Source organism: Bufo gargarizans, chromosome 5 (genome assembly GCF_014858855.1).
Source record: "Bufo gargarizans isolate SCDJY-AF-19 chromosome 5, ASM1485885v1, whole genome shotgun sequence".
Taxonomy (NCBI): domain Eukaryota; kingdom Metazoa; phylum Chordata; class Amphibia; order Anura; family Bufonidae; genus Bufo; species Bufo gargarizans.
The window spans coordinates 120,757,159-120,775,603 of record NC_058084.1 but is presented as its reverse complement, the minus strand read 5'-3'; the positions used below and the strand labels follow the sequence as shown (position 1 = coordinate 120,775,603).

The following is an 18,445-nucleotide window of genomic DNA, read 5'->3' as shown; positions in this document are numbered from 1 at the left end:
GCAGCATATACCCTCTGCCACATGGTTCCCATGCAATTGGAAGCCCTATCAGCAGGGCCTCTTTCCTTCTGTACCAGGCTGTTACACAGTAGGCTCATGCTTGTTTTATACATTTTTTTATAGCTTATATATTTAATGATCCTCTCTATGTATGTGGAAGCTAATGGTGCTGTAAAATAAATAAGTGCCTCCAGAGGCTTGTCCCCATGGAAATATTTTTTCAATGCATCCTCATACTGAAAATTTTCTTTTAATCAGACTTTTGTGTAATTCTGGAAAGTCTCAAAAGAAAGTAGAAATAAGACAAAAATAACAGCTCACCAACTGGCTGATATCATATGCCCATGGAAGAAAGAGAATTCCAGTGTTATATTTTTCCCAATGTGACAGCATAAAGGTGAATAGTACAACACTAGTCACTAAATACATCTTCATTGGTGATAATCCAGCTTCTCCTGAATCACATCCAAATATTGAGAACAAAGACAGTGGAAATATAGATGCTGTCCAGCTGTCAAGCCCATGGTCAAATAACTCTCCCAAAGGGCTGCTGGACTGAGTCCTTCTGGCATGTTTCCCATCAATTGAATCTGCAAACAAAAAACAAGTAAACTCTAAATGGTCCATGAAACATGAACATAATTCATACAATGCTTAATATGTAATGCAACTGTAAGCATTTGTATGTCACTGTATTTTGTCCTAGAAGCAAACCAGCATATGGAGGTACAGTCCTGATCAAAAGTTTAAGACCACTTGAAAAATAGCAAAAAATCATATTTAGCATGGCTGGATCTTAACAGGGTTCCAAGTAGAGATTCAACATGCAACAAGAAGAAATGGGAGTGAGACAAAATATTTTTTGAGCATTCAATTTAATGAAAACAACGAATAAACTGAAACAGGCTGTTTTTCAGCTGATCAAAAGTTTAGGACCACACCTCCAAAAAAAAAATAAACCCCGCCAAAACAGAAATCCAACTTCCAAACATGAACTCAGTAATGAGTAGCTCCGCCGTTATTGTTTATCAAATTTGTTTCGGCATGCTTGATGCAAGCGTTTCCATGAGGTGAGTGGGAACATTTCTCCAAGTGGTGAAGACGGCCGCATGAAGGCCATCTACTGTCTGGAACTGTTGACCATTTTTGTAAACTTCCCTTGCCATCCATCCCCAAAGGTTCTCAATTGGATTTAGATCAGGGGAACACGCAGGATGGGCCAAAAGAGTGATGTTATTCTCCTGGAAGAAGTCCCTTGTCCTGTGGGCATTGTGTACTGTAGCCTTTTCCTGTTGAAAAACCCAGTCGTTACCACACAGACAAGGGCCCTCAGTCATGAGGAATGCTCTCTGCAACATCTGGACATAGCCAGCGGCCTTTGACGTCCCTGCACTTCCTGAAGCTCCATTGTTCCACTGAAGGAAAGAGCACATCAGACCATTATGGCGCCCCCTCCACTGTGGCGCGTAGAAAACATCTCAGGTGGGATCTGCTTGTCATGCCAGTAACGGGACCATCAAGGTTACATTTTTTTCTCATCAGAGAATAAAACTTTCTTCCACCTTTGAATGTCCCATGTTTGGTGCTCTCTTGCAAAGTCCAAACGAGCAGTTCTGTGGCGTTCAAGGAGACGAGGTCTTTGAAGACGTTTTTTTGTTTTTGAAGCTCTTCAGTCTCAGATGCCGTCTGATGGTTATGGGGCTGCAGTCAGCACGAGTAAGGGCCTTAATTTGGGTTGAGGATCGTTCAGTGTTTTGGCGGACAGCCAATTGGATCCTCCGGCTTAGTGCTGATGAAATCTTTTTGGGTCTTACACTTGACTTTTTTGTTCCATAACCCTCAGGATCATTTAAGAATTACTGCGTCCCACCTCAGCAACGATGGCGCGCTGTGAGAGACCCTGCTTATGCAGTTCAACAACCCGACCAAGTTCAAAAAGGGAGAGTTTTTTTGCCTTTGCCATCACAACGTGTGACTACCTGACAGAAAATGACACATTTTTGCACAGATTTGGCCTTTTAAAGGCATGTGGTCCTAAACTTTTGATCAGCTGAAAACCAGCCTGTTTCAGTTTATTCGTTGTTTTGATTAAATTGAATGCTCCAAATTTTTTTTGTCTCACTCTCATTTCTTCTTGTTGCATGTTGAAGCTCTACTTGGAACCTTGTTAAGATCCAGCCATGCTAAATATGATTTTTTGCCATTTTTTAAGTGGTCTTAAACTTTTGATGGGGACTGTATTTTCCAGCCTTGAGAAAATATCTTCTGTATAAGGCCTCATTCACATGTTGTTTTGGTCTGCATCCATGCCGCATTTTTTCTGGCATGGATGCGGACCCATTCACTTCAATGGGGCCGCAAAAGATGCATCTGTGTGCTGTCTGTATCCATTTCTCCGTTCCATGTCTCCGCAAAAAATAAATAAATAGAACATGTCCTTTCTTGGCCGTTTTGTGGACAAGAATAGTAGTTTCTATAATGGGTGGCCCATTCTGTAAATTGCGGAACATAGACAGCCTGCATCCGTGTTTAGCAGACGCACATTTTTCAGACTGCAAGACACGACACAGCTGTGTGCATATAGCCTAAAATAGAGGTAAGAAAGGTACAGTATGTTTCATTTACTTAACTGGCTACGCTCCCACTATGAGTCTGGCTGAGCTATTACTGCACTGCCGGTGTTGCCCTACTGTTGTGACAACCAGCCCTGCTGACAGTACAGTCCGTTGGCCTATTAGGAAGCAAGGACACCGGTGACAACACTGATAGGCCATGTGCTTACTAATGGCGGGATATTTAACTGTTGGTCACAGTTGCCTCTGATTTGGTCTTCTTGCCTCACATGCTTAGTGTGTGTTTCCACTATCAAATTTGTAACAAATCTTATTAAACGATCACATCATATTTCATAACTTGACTCTTATTCTTTTATCACAGTTATTCCTCAGAAATACACATCCTTCATTCCACACTATCCCCAATGTTTCTTTCATTCTAATGTACTTCAATTATTTTCATACACAGGTATTCATTAGGTGACTCATTTAGCTTTATGTGTACTACCCCACGTAATATAAAATGGCTGAACCATATAGGATAATGGCTGGACCATTGTAAAAAAACAAGTATTTATTACTCTTATGTCAACCTTATATAGATTGTAAGCTGAAGGGCATGGCGCTCTTCCTTCTTGTTTGAATTATTAATTTTTGCTCTGCAATGTATGACTTTCTTTATACATGTATCCTCTGAAATGTAAAGCGCTGCAGAATATGCTAGCTATATATATATATATATATATATATATATACAGTAAAGTCCAAAAGTTTGGACACACCTTCTCATTCAAAGAGTTTTCTTTATTTTCATGACTATGAAAATTGTAGATTCACACTGAAGGCATCAAAACTATGAATTAACACATGTGGAATTATATACATAACAAAAAAGTGTTAAACAACTGAAAATATGTCATATTCTAGGTTCGTCAAAGTAGCCACCTTTTGCTTTGATTACTGCTTTGCACACTCTTGGAATTCTCTTGATGAGCTTCAAGAGGTAGTCACCTGAAATGGTCTTCCAACAGTCTTGAAGGAGTTCCGAGAGATGCTTAGCACTTGTTGGCCCTTTTGCCTTCACTCTGCGGTCCAGCTCACCCCAAACCATCTCGATTGGGTTCAGGTCCAGTGACTGTGGAGGTCAGGTCATCTGGCGCAGCACCCCATCACTCTCCTTCATGGTCAAATAGCCCTTACACAGCCTGGAGGTGTGTTTGGGGTCATTGTCCTGTTGAAAAATAAATGATGGTCCAACTAAACGCAAACCGGATGGAATAGGATGCCGCTGCAAGATGCTGTGGTAGCCATGCTGGTTCAGTATGCCTTCAATTTTGAATAAATCCCCAACAGTGTCACCAGCAAAGCACCCCCACACCATCACACCTCCTCCTCCATGCTTCACGGTGGGAACCAGGCATGTAGAGTCCATCCGTTCACCTTTTCTGCATCGCACAAAGACACGGTGGTTGGAACCAAAGATCTCAAATTTGGACTCATCAGACCAAAGCACAGATTTCCACTGGTCTAATGTCCATTCCTTGTGTTCTTTAGCCCAAACAAGTCTCTTCTGCTTGTTGCCTGTCCTTAGCAGTGGTTTCCTAGCAGATATTCTACCATGAAGGCCTGATTCACACAGTCTCCTCTTAACAGTTGTTCTAGGGATGTGTCTGCTGCTAGAACTCTGTGTGTCATTGACCTGGTCTCTAATCTGAGCTGCTGTTAACCTGTGATTTCTGAGGCTGGTGACTCGGATGAACTTATCCTCCGCAGCAGAGGTGACTCTTGGTCTTCCTTTCCTGGGGCGGTCTGCATGTGAGCCAGTTTCTTTGTAGCGCTTGATGGTTTTTGTGACTGCACTTGGGGACACTTTCAAAGTTTTCCCAATTTTTCGGACTGATTGACCTTAATTTCTTAAGGTAATGATGGCCACTCGTTTTTCTTTACTTAGCTGCTTTTTTCTTGCCATAATACAAATTCTAACAGTCTATTCAGTAGGACTATCAGCTGTGTATCCACCAGACTTCTCCACAACGCAACTGATGGTCCCAACCCCATTTATAAGGCAAAATATCCCACTTATTAAACCTGACAGGGAACACCTGTGAAGTGAAAACCCTTTCAGGTGACTACCTCTTAAAGCTCATCAAGAGAATGCCAAGAGTGTGCAAAGCAGTAATCAAAGCAAAAGGTGGCTACTTTGAAGAACCTAGAATATGACATATTTTCAGTTGTTTCACACTTTTTGGTTATGTATATAATTCCACATGTGTTAATTCATAGTTTTGATGCCTTCAGTGTGAATCTACAATTTTCATAGTCATGAAAATAAAGGAAACTCTTTGAATGAGAAGGTGTGTCCCAAATTTTGGTCTGTACTGTATATATATATATGTTGTGGGGATTCGCTCTGGTAGACAGGGTATGCGGTACAGAGGCAAATTACCAGTTCTTAAATCAAACTTCCGTGTTTATTCACACATAAGGCAAAAAGAAAACGTCACTTTGCAGTCTTGGTGTTAGTTCACACACAATGGAAAGTCCACATAGCAAAAATCACCTTGTTGGCAGTTCTATCTCCAGCAGTCCATAGCAGGCTTTTAGGGGGCCTGTTTCCCCTAAACACGGGTGTCAGCCCTCCAGCACGGCACAAGCCTCAGATTCCAGCACACACACACTTTGCTGCTGAGCCCAGCTGTCTTTTAAGGACAGCTAGGTGCTGTCAAAACCCGGAGGCATTTAAAATCCAGTCTGGTGTTTGAACCCACCTGGCTGCAAATCTGCAAAAAATACCTGTTTTACCAGACCATACCCTTCACTGTGTCACATACCCCCCTTTGTTCAACCCTGAGGGGGTGAACACTCGCCAGACAATGTAGTTGGGACAGGGCATCTGTGTTTCCAAGTAACCGGCTTGCCCTGTGCTCCACTGTAAATTTAAAGTTCTGTAGGGAAAGGAACTATCGGATGACTTGGGCATTTCTGTCTATGGCCTGGCTCATCCACTTGAGAGGAGAGTGGTCAGTCACCAAGCGGAATTTTCTCCCCAACAAATAATAACGGAGAGACTCGAGTGCCCACTTGATAGCCAGGTACTCTCTCTCCCCTATACTGTACCTGGTCTCAGCGGGTTGAGCTTACAGCTGAGGAAGACAACAGGATTCTCCTCCCCGTTGACTTCCTGGGACAGTACAGCACCGAGGCCTACTTCGGAGGCATCTGTCTGTATTATACATTCCCGCTTGAAATCAGTTGTCACCAAAACCAGGGACCCACACAGGGCCGACTTCAAAGCAGAGAACGTCTCTTCCACCCGATCATACCAGTGAACCATCACAAACGTATGTCCCTTCAAGAGCCCTGTCAATGGCACGGCTATCGTAAGCAAAGTGGGGGGACAAACCTCATGTAATAGCCCACCATCCCCAGGAATTACTTTACTTGCCTAGAGGTGACAGATCGGGGACAATTCCGTATCCCCTGTATTTTGTTTACTTGGGGTTTAATGACTCGGCGCCCAATGACATACCCCAGGTACTTAGTCTCTTCTAACCCCATCGCACATTTCTTTGGGTTAGCTGTTAGTCCAGCCTTCCCTAGGGAGTCCACTACAGCCTGTACTTTAGGCAGGTGACTTTCCCAGTCAGTACTTTGAATGACAATATCATCCAGGTAAGCAGAGGCGTACTGCCGATGTGAATGAAGCACGATGTCCATTAGACATTGAAAAGTGGCGGGGGTGGACAAAGGGTAACACCTTATACTGATACAGTCCCTCAGTGTCATGGTCTTACCTTCTTACTGTTCTCCTTCGTTTGACATGTGCTGGCGGCCATCTTGGTTTCTGGGTTTCTTGTAGCCTCCCACCCTGCGGCTTCTCCTTCCCACTGGGAGGAGCTGGATGCCTAGCTCATATATATAGGAGGTCTGTGGCTTCAGTTCCTTGCTTGGTCCTCCTGTGTTCACATGCTTCTAAGACTGCTGCTGCTTCTGGTTCCTGATCCTGGCCTCGTCTGACTACCCCGTTGGTTCCTGATCCTGGCTTCGTCTGACTACCCCGTTGGTTCCTGATCCTGGCTTCGTCTGACTCCCCTGCTGGTTCCTGATCCAGGCTTCGTCTGACTACCCTTCTGGTTCCTGACCTCTGTCTACGCAAGACCCTGCTTCGGTTTAGCCATCCGTTTGGACTTTTGCTTACGGCTTGCTTTTCAATAAAGCCTTCTTATTTTCCACTTATCTCTTGTTGTACGTCTGGTTCATGGTTCCATGACATTAGGACCAAGCCATGAATTCTGACGGTACAGGGCCATCCTCGCTACCTACGCTGGTTGCCAGACTTGATCAGCAGGATCACCTGTTGGGTCGGTTCGCTGTGGCGTTGCAAACCCTGCTTGAACGCACGGCTCATTTCGCTTCCGTTGCCGATGGGTCGGTTGTCGCTCCTGGGCCCGTTCCTACTGCCGCTCCGGTTGTTGCGCCAGAGTCTACCCCGACACCTGTTGCTGCGCCTGCGGTGTCTCGGGGTATGACCGGTTCTGCTCCCCTTCCACAGCGCTTTGGGGGAGAGCCAACTCAGTGCCGAGGTTTCCTTAACCAGGTGGGCATTTATTTCGAGTTGCTGCCACATGCCTTTCCTACTGAGAGATCAAAGGTGGGCTTCTTGATCTCGCTGCTCTCGGACAAGGCCTTGGCCTGGGCCAGCCCTTTATGGGAGAACAACAATCCGGTGGTTGCCGAGTTTTCCGGTTTTGTTGCTTCTCTTCGGAAGGTATTCGATGTGCCGGCTCGTGCTGCCTCTGCTGCGAAGCTCCTTATGTCCATCAGACAGGGTTCACGATCCGTAGCTGAATACGCCATTGAGTTTCGTACCCTGGCAGCAGAGGTGGGCTGGAATAATGAGGCTCTGGTCGCTGCTTTCTCTCATGGTCTTTCGGATGCCTTGAAGGATGAGGTGGCAGCTAAGGACCTACCAGTGGAGCTCGAGTCTCTTATTTCTTTCCTGATTTTGATTGACACCAGACTCAGGGAGAGACCTTCCTTTAAGGAGAGCCTGCGGAGGTCTTCTAACAGATTGGCGCCTACGTTTGCTGTCCCACCCGTGCCTCCCTCTCCTCCCACGCCTCCTGGGGATGACTTGTCTGGGGGTGAACCCATGCAGCTGGGGTTTGCTCGCCTGTCCGAGGGGGAGAGGGTACTCCGGAGACGCGAGGGCCGATGCATGTACTGTGGTCTCGGTGGGCATTTTCGGTTGGCATGTCCGAACCGTCCGGGAAACGCTCGCACCTGAGATCCTGTCGGGGGCAGATCTTGGGTGGAGTCTCCTCGTCCCCGGTTTCCCGTGTTGACAAACCACTGATCACTGTTGTCCTCTCCTGGGTCGGGGGCTCGGTGACGACCCAGGCGTTGGTGGACTCTGGTGCTGGTGGTTTGTTCATTGATAGTGTGTTCGCTGCCGCCAATTCCATTCCTCTGCAGCCTCGAGGTTCCCCACTGGCTCTTGAGGCGATAGACGGCAGACCCCTTCTGCCGCCACACGTGACTCATGAGACCCTTCCAGTGGGGATAGCCATTGGTGCCGTTCACAGAGAGTCGGTCTGTTTCCAGGTGATTTCGTCTCCACACTACTCGGTGGTCTTGGGGTACCCCTGGCTCCAGAAGCATAATCCGACTTTCGATTGGAGATCGGCCGAGATCCTCTCGTGGTCACCGCAGTGTGGGGCTAGTTGCATCCATGGGCCTGTCAAGTTGCTGTGTACTTCCTCGGACTCTCTGTTGCCTCCTGAATACGAAGAGTACCGGGATGTATTCGATAAGGTGCGCGCGGTTGCCCTACCTCCGCACCGCCCATACGATTGTGCCATAGAGTTACAATCTGGTGCCGTTCCTCCTCGTGGCAAAGTCTATCCACTGTCGGTAGCGGAGAATGAGGCAATGGAGGAGTACGTGAGGGAGGCGCTTTCACGCGGACACATTCGCAAATCCTCGTCCCCGGCAGGGGCTGGATTTTTCTTTGTGAAAAAGAAGGGCGGTGAGTTGAGGCCTTGCATCGATTACAGGGATCTCCAACGTGTTTCATGTCTCCCTGTTGAAGCCATTGGTGTGTAATCGTTTCACTTCCTCAGTTCCTCGGCCCCGTCCGGTCCAAGTGGGCAATCGTGAGGAATATGAGGTGAGCAATATCCTGGACTCACGCCTGGTCCGCGGTCGGTTGCAGTTTTTGGTCCATTGGCGTGGTTATGGTCCAGAGGAGCGTTCCTGGGTTCCCTCCGCAGATGTCCATGCTCCTGCTTTGCTCCGAGCCTTCCACGCACGCTTCCCTCAGAAACCGTTCCTTACTCCGCGGAGGAGGGGCCCTTGAGGGGGAGGTACTGTCATGGTCTTACCTTCTTACTGTTCTCCTTCGTTTGACATGTGCTGGTGGCCATCTTGGTTTCTGGGTTTCTTGTAGCCTCCCACCCTGCGGCTTCTCCTTCCCACTGGGAGGAGCTGGATGCCTAGCTCATATATATAGGAGGTCTGTGGCTTCAGTTCCTTGCTTGGTCCTCCTGTGTTCACATGCTTCTAAGACTGCTGCTGCTTCTGGTTCCTGATCCTGGCCTCGTCTGACTACCCCGTTGGTTCCTGATCCTGGCTTCGTCTGACTACCCCGTTGGTTCCTGATCCTGGCTTCGTCTGACTCCCCTGCTGGTTCCTGATCCAGGCTTCGTCTGACTACCCTTCTGGTTCCTGACCTCTGTCTACGCAAGACCCTGCTTCGGTTTAGCCATCCGTTTGGACTTTTGCTTACGGCTTGCTTTTCAATAAAGCCTTCTTATTTTCCACTTATCTCTTGTTGTACGTCTGGTTCATGGTTCCATGACACTCAGTCCCTCAGGCTTGATGAAGGCAATTTTCTCTTTGGCAGCCTCCCTTAAGGGCACCTGCCAGTACCCTTTTGTGAAGTACAAAACAGAAAAATACTGTGCTTGTCCTAACTTCTCGATTAGCTCACCCACCCGGGGCATGGGATATGCATCAAATTTAGATATCTCGTTCAGCTTACGAAAATCGTTACAAATTCGTAACGTAACGTCCCGTCTGGCTTGGGTATTAAGACTATAGGACTGGCCCACTCACTTTTAGACTCCTTGATGACTTTGAACTGCAGCATTAGCTGCACTTCCTCCAAGATGTCGCCGAGCCTCGTGTACCTCGCATGGCTTTAACCGGACTTTTGCCTGAGGCTCAGTGACAATGTCATGCTGGATTGCGGAAGTGCGTCCAGGGAGGTCCGAGAACACATCCGTGTTCCAACTAACAAACTCCCTGGCCTCCAGAGCCTGTTTAGAGGAGAGGCTGTCAGCAATTTTTACTGTGGCAACCACTTCCCTTGCATCAGACAGAGGGGCCAGAACCTCTTCCACTAGAAAACCATAAGGCAAAAAGAAAATGTCACTTTGCAGTCTTGGTGTTCACACACAATGGAAAGTCCACATAGCAAAAATCACCTTGTTGGCAGTTCTATCTCCAGCGGACCATAGCAGGCTTTTAGGGGGCCTATTTCCCCTAAACACGGGTCTCAGCCCTCCAGCACGGCAGACACCTCAGATTCCAGCACACACACACTTTGCTGCTGAGCCCAGCTGTCTTTTAAGGACAGCTCGGTGCTGTCAAAACCTGGATTGGCACTTAAAATCCAGTCCAGTGTTTGACCCCACCTGGCTGCAAATCAGCCCAGCAGCACACACTGGGAGGATAATACCTGTTTTCCCAAACCATACCCTTCACTGTGTCACAATATATACATGTTTCATCCGAAGTCGATTCGCTCATCTCTAGTTGCAACCAAATTCTGTTCCTTTCTGTGGCCAGCTCCTCCCTTGCCGCATTGATTGAGAGGAAAGGGGCTGGCAACAGATAAGAGTTGAGCTTAGGTGCAACTAGAGCAATGATGATGCCCTCGTTGCACCAAATGCCTAATTTGCATATTTGGAAAAAGTATCATAACTCACGAATGGAGGCTCGGATTAACATAAGAAAAACAGCATTTTAATAAGGTGAACTTCAGCTATGTGTCTATGCAAGCAGATGGATAGGGAAGTCACTGTTGATAGAATCATAAAGTTCAAAATACTTTAATGGCATTATGATTACTGATTTTCATTAATATCTTTTTTATGTGTCCAATAAACCTATAATTAGGATCCTTAGCACAAGTAGATATGAATAGATACATAATCATACCTAATGCATACGCCAAAAAGTTTCCCAAAGCAGCAGAGATCCAAATCCAGTTAGGAATGTGCTGATTGCCAATACCTGAAATTATGAGAAAGTTTAATATTAGCACAATAGACAATTATCAGCATGGGCCAGATTTCACCAACATGGAAGAGTGAATGTATTAGGAAAACCATACCAATGAAAACATTTAAAATCAGAAAAAGGGAGTACAAAGAAAAAAAAGGGTGGCAGCATTCAATCTTCCAAATTTTATTATTCCAATATTGCTTGTGAAACAATGAACTAAGGGCTCATTCAGACGGCCGCATGCTATCCGCAAAAATGCGGATCCGTTTTTTTGCGGATTAAATGCTGACCTATTCACTTCTATGGGGCCCTTTTCTATTCCAAGGATCCGCAAAATAAATGAAACATGTCCTATACTTGTCCGTGAAAATCAGGACATGGCCCTATTGAAGTCTATGGGTCAGCAAAAATACTGAATGCTATCCGTTTTTTTGCGGATCAGTTTTTTTGCGGATCCGCAAAAAAACGGATAGCATTCAGTATTTTTGTTGACCCATAGACTTCAATAGGGCCATGTCCTGATTTTCACGGACAAGTATAGGACATGTTTCATTTATTTTGCGGAACCTTGGAATAGAAAAGGGCCCCATAGAAGTGAATAGGTCAGCATCTAATCCGCAAAAAAACGGATCCGCATTTTTGCGGATAGCATACGGCCGTCTGAATGAGCCCAAGGGAGAATTCACATGTCAAGGAAATGCTACAGATTTTTCATGTGTATTTGTGCTGGAAAATCAACAGCTGAAAACAGTACAAGGCAAGGGGATGAGATTACTCATCCTGTGGAAATTGACCTGTACCGTAGATTTTCAAATCTATTGCATATGAATTACTATTACATATTGCTAAAAAATTGGTTGCAGATTTTACCCAATGACTTTAATAGGGATGTAAAAATCTACAATAAAATTAACAAGCAGTATATTGCTGAAACATTTGCTTTGGCTTACGCATGGACCCACAGTAAAGACCACAAGTGCCCATTTCAAAAACATTGATTTTATTTCTCCAAATTTGTTTTTTCTCAAAAGATTTTTTTTAAGATTTGCTCGCATTTGCTGAGGAAACTGTGTACAGTGGTATTCACATGAGCCCGTTTTGTCACTTTTAAAAAAATGATTGCAAAATATTTTTTTCCCTTTGTTTAAAAAAAAATATACCTCATGAAAAACACAACATAAACTGTGTTAAAACCACAGTCAACACAGCACAAGTGCATACTGCGCAAAACACACTCTGTAAAAGCATGTCACTAATTAATCAAAGGGAACCTGTCACCGTGAAAATGCAAATTAATCTACAGGCAGAATGTTATAGAGCAGGAAATGCTGAGCAGATTGAATTGCCTTCTCAGACGAGGCCCAGAAGCAGCTTTGTCCGTATCCTACAGTGTCACTGTAGATAATGTCATTGTATAATACTGTTGAGGGGGCTCTGACAATAAAATCTTTTAATCATCCTCCCGGGCGGGCCCCTTCTGAGTTCGGGCCAGTAAGCAACCATTTCCCCTATAGTTACGCCCCTGTTTGTAATTAATGACAGCCTTCTCTCTATGACTGTGTATACAGATAGCTGTCAATCACTGATAGTACCACCTCCTTGACTTCAAAAACCAGAATGAGCAGGAAAATAAATGGAAAAATTAAACATTTTACTGAATCTTTTACCATAAAATGATGTATCAATCTGCTCAGCTCATCCTGCTCTATAACATGCTGTCTCATTTGCCCTGAAAGTTCATATAACTCTTACCTTAATAGAAGGTAGTCACTTGAAGTGTTTTTATTTTATAAATGAACAAGAAAAGGGATGGTTATGGTGGCTTTCTCTTGCAGCTTCCTCCCACACTATATACATCTCAGAGCCTTCCCTCAACTTGGCGCACCCACACAGGCTGCACACCCCATTGTAGCTGACCATCAGAAGCCACTTATCCACTGACTTGGCAGGAAATCTGGCTCACTAACTTTTACCTAATTGTGCATAAATCAATAGTACAGGCAAATATAAGAAACGTTGTAATATATCTTATCAGAAAAAAATACATTGTTCTCCATTTATCATCTGTGAGACAATGACAGGCTACCTGCTCACTGAAGAATCAAATTACATCATCCAGAGAGAAACAGGTATAATTCAGCAGCTGATAGTGTTATATTTTGACCCAAGTGTACTCATACATGCCTAATATTTTCACTACTTCACACCTCTGACATCTAGAGGCCTTGTCTCAGGGCTGAGGGACAAACTGTGTTCACCTCTATACTGCTTAGTACTTCTCTGAGTCAGATTTAGGGAGCAGAGTCTCTTGTTTTTATGTTTGGTCTATAGGCAGTTTCCACTTACTAACTGTATACACATGGCCACTTATCTGAAAGTGCAGGTATGTTTAAGTAACCCCCTGGACTCCTCTTAGGTGGGACATGTGACCTCCTCACATGGCCACAGTGGCAAGCCAAAAGGGTGTTCCTCCCCTGCTCTACCATGACATCATGACTTCCTGTAACCCATGATTCTTTGATGAGAAGCATGTGCTCTAGCACCTTACAATCCCCCATGGACACTTCTGCTGCCAACATAAACAGTTCTCCCAACACCACTGCCGGCCACTTACCCAGTACGGACTCCCAAAGGCAGTTTTTGCCCTTCTCGGCATCAAATACAATCAGTTAAATACAATGAATATCACAGTTCAATGGTTACACATCTGTAAGTATGGTTGGTCATGCAATGAAATGGCATGACCTTCTAGACAAACCGGGTAAATAGACCTCCCACTCATTATATGTTCACACGCAACAGATGTGCAGCAAACACATGGATTCCTGCAAGCCCCATTCAGATAAATATGACAGCCACAGTCATTCCTACAACAAGACTGCAGTTAGTAACTATACCCTTATTCTATTAGAGCTGGAACCCTAAAAGATGTCCATTCCTATGATCTCCAGTACTATTATCTCTGCAACAAAACACATATATGACCACCTTATCGCTCACTACCATACATGTGATAGTATATTCCTTCAGATTCGTAACACATTATACATATTATTTCAGAACCTGAAAAATTAACCTGATGTATACAGTTGCAAGAAAAAGTTTGTGAGCCCTTTGGAATTATATGGATTTCTGCACAAATTGGTCATAAAATGTGATCTGATCTTCATCTAAATCACAACAATAGACAATCACAGTCTGCTTAAACTAATAACACACAGATAATTAAATGTTACCATGTTTTTATTGAACACACCATGTAAACATTTACAGTGCTGGTGGAAAAAGTATGTGAACCCCTAGACTAATGACATCTCCAAGAGCTAATTGGAGTGAGGTGTCAGCCAACTGGAGTCCAATCAATGACATGAGATTGGAGGAGTTGGTTACAGCTGCCCTGCCCTATAAAAAACACACACCAGTTCTGGGTTTGCTTTTCACAAGAAGCATTGCCTGATGTGAATTATGCTTCGCACAAAAGAGCTCTCAGAAGACCTACGATTAAGAATTGTTGACTTGCATAAAACTAGAAAGGGTTATAAAAGTATCTCCAAAAACCTTGCTGTTCATCAGTCCATGGTAAGACAAATTGTCTATAAATGGAGAAATTTCAGCACTGCTGCTACTCTCCCTAGGAGTGGTCGTCCTGTGAAGATGACTGCAAGAGCACAGTGCAGACTGCTCAATTAGGTGAAGAAGAATCCTAGAGTGTCAGCTAAAGACTTACAAAAGTATCTGGCATATGCTAACATCCCTGTTAGCGAATCTACGATGCGTAAAACACTAAACAAGAATAGATTTCATGGGAGGATACCACAGAGGAAGCCACTGCTGTCCAAAAAAAACATTGCTGCACATTTACAGTTTGCACAAGAGCATCTGGATGTTCCACAGCAGTACTGGCAAAATATTCTGTGGACAGATGAAACCAAAGTTGAGTTGTTTGGAAGAAACACACAACACTATGTGTGGAGAAAAAGAGGCACAGCACACCAACATCAAAACCTCATCCCAACTGTGAAGTATGGTGGTGGGGGCATCATGGTTTGGGGCTGCTTTGCTGCATCAGGGCCTGGACGGATTGCTATCATTGAAGGAAAAATGAATTCCCAAGTTTATCTAGACATTTTGCAGGAGAACTTGAGGCCATCTGTCCACCAACTGAAGCTCAACAGAAGATGGGTGTTGCAACAGGACAACGACCCAAAGCATAGAAGTAAATCAACAACAGAATGGCTTAAACAGAAGAAAATATGCCTTCTAGAGTGGCCCAGTCAGAGTCCTGACCTCAACCCGATTGAGATGCTGTGGCATGACCTCAAGAAAGCGATTCACACCAGACATCCCAAGAATATTGCTGAACTGAAACAGTTACGTAAAGAGGAATGGTCAAGAATTACTCCTGACCGTTGTGCACGTCTGATCTGAAACTACAGGAAACGCTTGGTTGAAGTTATTGCTGCCAAAGGAGGTTCAACCAGTTATTAAATCCAAGGGTTCACATACTTTTTCTACCTGCACTGTGAATGTTTACAGGGTGTGTTCAATAAAAACATGGTGACATTTAATTCTTTGTGTGTTATTAGTTTAAGCAGACTGTGATTGCCTATTGTTGTGATTTAGATGAAGATCAGATCACATTTTTATGTCCAATTTGTGCAGAAATCCATATCATTCAAAAGGGTTCACATACTTTTTCTTGCAACTGTATATTGTTTGTCTTACCTGATGCTGTGTAGTCCCAATCATAATAGAACAAGAAGATATAATTTGCTAAAATCATCAGAAATCCAGAGAAAGTTAACATGTTAGGAGCAATCCAAAGCGGCACTACCTGACACAAAAACAGAAAACGTAATGAGAATATTAATATAGGAACTGAGAGCAGCCTATTCATGTGCTTGAAATGCTGATTTTGATAGCAGTGGATTACTAAAATCAGATGCCAGCTTCTCAGTAGCAATCTTCTGCCACAGTTTACCATCATTACTACACCTAAGTACAGTACAGACATAAATCCATAAGAGAAAGGCATGACAAATGGTCCCATAACACAATAGGATCCGGTCTCCGCAGTGGCCAGTGATTGGCTGTGGATGTCAAGCCAGATGTTTAAACCAAGCGAGCCAAGTGGAGCATCGCAGGCCTGGAAGAGAAGGAGCGGGGAGTCTGGGCACATGACACACACACAGTCTGGGCCCATGACACACACACAGTCTGGGCACATGACACACACACAGTCTGAGCACATGACACATTAACACATAATCAAAAGCATTAACGAACAGACTAAATAATTCTTACCTGTACAACTTTGTTCCATACATGCTGCATAACATATACAGATAATGGATTTGTGTCCACTGCACTGTACTGAAAGAAAAATGTCAATTTCAATATGTCAGAAAATGCTAAACCTTTTTTTTTTTTTTTTTTAATACTGTACGTAATTGCAAAGTTATTCCATGGAACTGATAGCAGGCACCAGACAATTACAATGAATGGCAAAAACAAACTCACGTATCAATTTTTAAATGATAGTTTATCAAGTGATATGTGTGGATTTGGTACACAAAACAAGAGGATTACAAAACTATTATATTACAAAAACATTATAATATAATAAGTTTGTATGCTTAATATTGACTGCAAGAGACAATAAATGGCATTACGTAGATAGGTTTTGCACCCAATGGTTTTATTTCATTTTCTTTTTTCTTTTGATGCATGGTAGCAATGGAAAAATGTATTAAAAATGTCTACAGACATTTGCATAAACTTCACACATTAAAGAATTTTTAGTATCGATCAACTATGTTTCCATTAACCATGGAACCATTTCTGTACTTACAGCTTTTACAACTTGTTAATATTTTGCTTAAATCAAGGAAATTAAAATCCTCTTAATATTCATAGTGTATTTTTGTATGATAGATGGAAAATATGGACCCTGGACTCATAATCTCTCCATAGGCAGACCACATATACATTTTACAACTTCTCAGACATATTTTTAGAATAAGAAAAAAAAAATATTGAACTTTCAGAGAAAGGGGGAAAAGGTGTGAATTAGTCTACTTAAAGAAGGGGTCTTTTTACCCCGAAACGCGTATGGTATTGACAGTGAGGGACCACCAAGAAAGAAGCGCTTGTTACTGCATGCTCCTATTTTGGACTTAAAGCAACATTGGAGCAAATCACCTGCACCTAAGGTAATTTGAAATCCCTGCCTGGAAGGATAAATCACATGACCGCCTAGTGCACCACGTGGGACGCCACACAGGTCCTGGCAGGTCAGAGCGGTGGGATAAAGCTATACCGCTACAACGCACACTTAAGAGCCTAGGAAATTCTACGTGCAGGTCTTTGCAGCATTGGATTACAGCGTGTACAAGCGATCCCACGATCATAGAAGACGCAGGAGTGGTAAAGTACCCTGATATATGCTTGAGCACCGTTACGTATATTACAAATATTTGACTTTTGCTGTTAGCCCATTGTGTCATACATTTGTAAGAGATTCCACCTCTCTGGGCCACAAATTTGGAAGGAACTTAAGGTCACGGTGATACAGCCTTATAGTGACATACATTGTATGAGACTTTTTTCCTTTGAGTCACAAACTTTGAAATTCATTTGGCATAATTGATTCAGTGTTACTCATCTATTTTTAATCCTGATTTTTTAAAATTGCTGTTTTTAAAGTATATAGTTTTATGCAACATGTTGTTTGTATTATATGTGTGATATATATATATAAAATTATTCTGATACAATCCACCTGGACATATGTTTGCCTGATATTTGAGTGACGCCCAACCCAATCACTTTCTTTTTCACTACATGAGCAATAGGGAGTGCTGCAGGGCAGTGCACCTCTCCAAAAGTGGAACAGTGAGTGAGCCACCATTTTTTCTATAATGCAAAGAAAACATTCCTAACTTTCCCAACGTTTTTATCATTATTTTTTTCAGTCCTAAAATAGAAGAAAAACTACACAAATGTTGTTTTTCTGTAATCGTACTGACCAGGAAAACAAAGGCTTCCCACTACATTGTATAAAATATTACGTGGTGCTATTAGAAAGTTCTACTTGTCCCACAAAAAACATGCCCTCATATGGCTATGTGAATGGGAAAACAAATAAGTTATGGCTCTGGGAACACCGGAAGTGAAAAACAGAAAAGCAAAAATGGAAAATGGACCAGGGCTAAAGGGGTTAATGTATAACTATATGTGGCGAAAATAACCTCGCCACTGGGTTTTGGAGGGGCCTGTTTGCCAGCCTCTTGCCTCAGGATTATGGCCTATACTAACTTTGAAGGAGAAGACAGACTTCCATGGAATTCAGGAACTTCTCCTTGGATCTGGGTGATTTTTGGATATGTTGTTCACCCAGATCAGAGCTATCCATGGATGTATACATTATGGGGATATGTGGGGTTTTGAGGTGTTTTCTGTGTTTTGGGAGAATTTGTGTGGTTTCTGTCTGTGAGTGATTAAGTTAGCCCATTATGTTGGTAATTGTATTTTGTTGATTGCGTCAAAGACAATGCCAGTGTGTTTGTTAATTGTGTCACAGACAATGCCATTGTGTTTGT

General features: G+C 43.5%; 1 protein-coding gene across 1 annotated transcript in view; it reads right to left on the bottom strand.

Moving 5' to 3' along the window:
* LOC122939333 (ethanolaminephosphotransferase 1-like) overlaps nucleotides 1-18,445 on the bottom strand; it is a 79,656-nt gene that overhangs the window by 29,131 nt on the left and 32,080 nt on the right. Inside the window, exons 3-6 of the mRNA XM_044295401.1 lie at nucleotides 16,149-16,217; nucleotides 15,570-15,678; nucleotides 10,779-10,853; nucleotides 322-590 (exon numbers count right to left, since the gene is read on the bottom strand). Of these exons, the coding sequence (XP_044151336.1) occupies nucleotides 322-590; nucleotides 10,779-10,853; nucleotides 15,570-15,678; nucleotides 16,149-16,217 (522 nt within the window). The remainder of the gene's footprint in view (nucleotides 1-321; nucleotides 591-10,778; nucleotides 10,854-15,569; nucleotides 15,679-16,148; nucleotides 16,218-18,445) is intronic.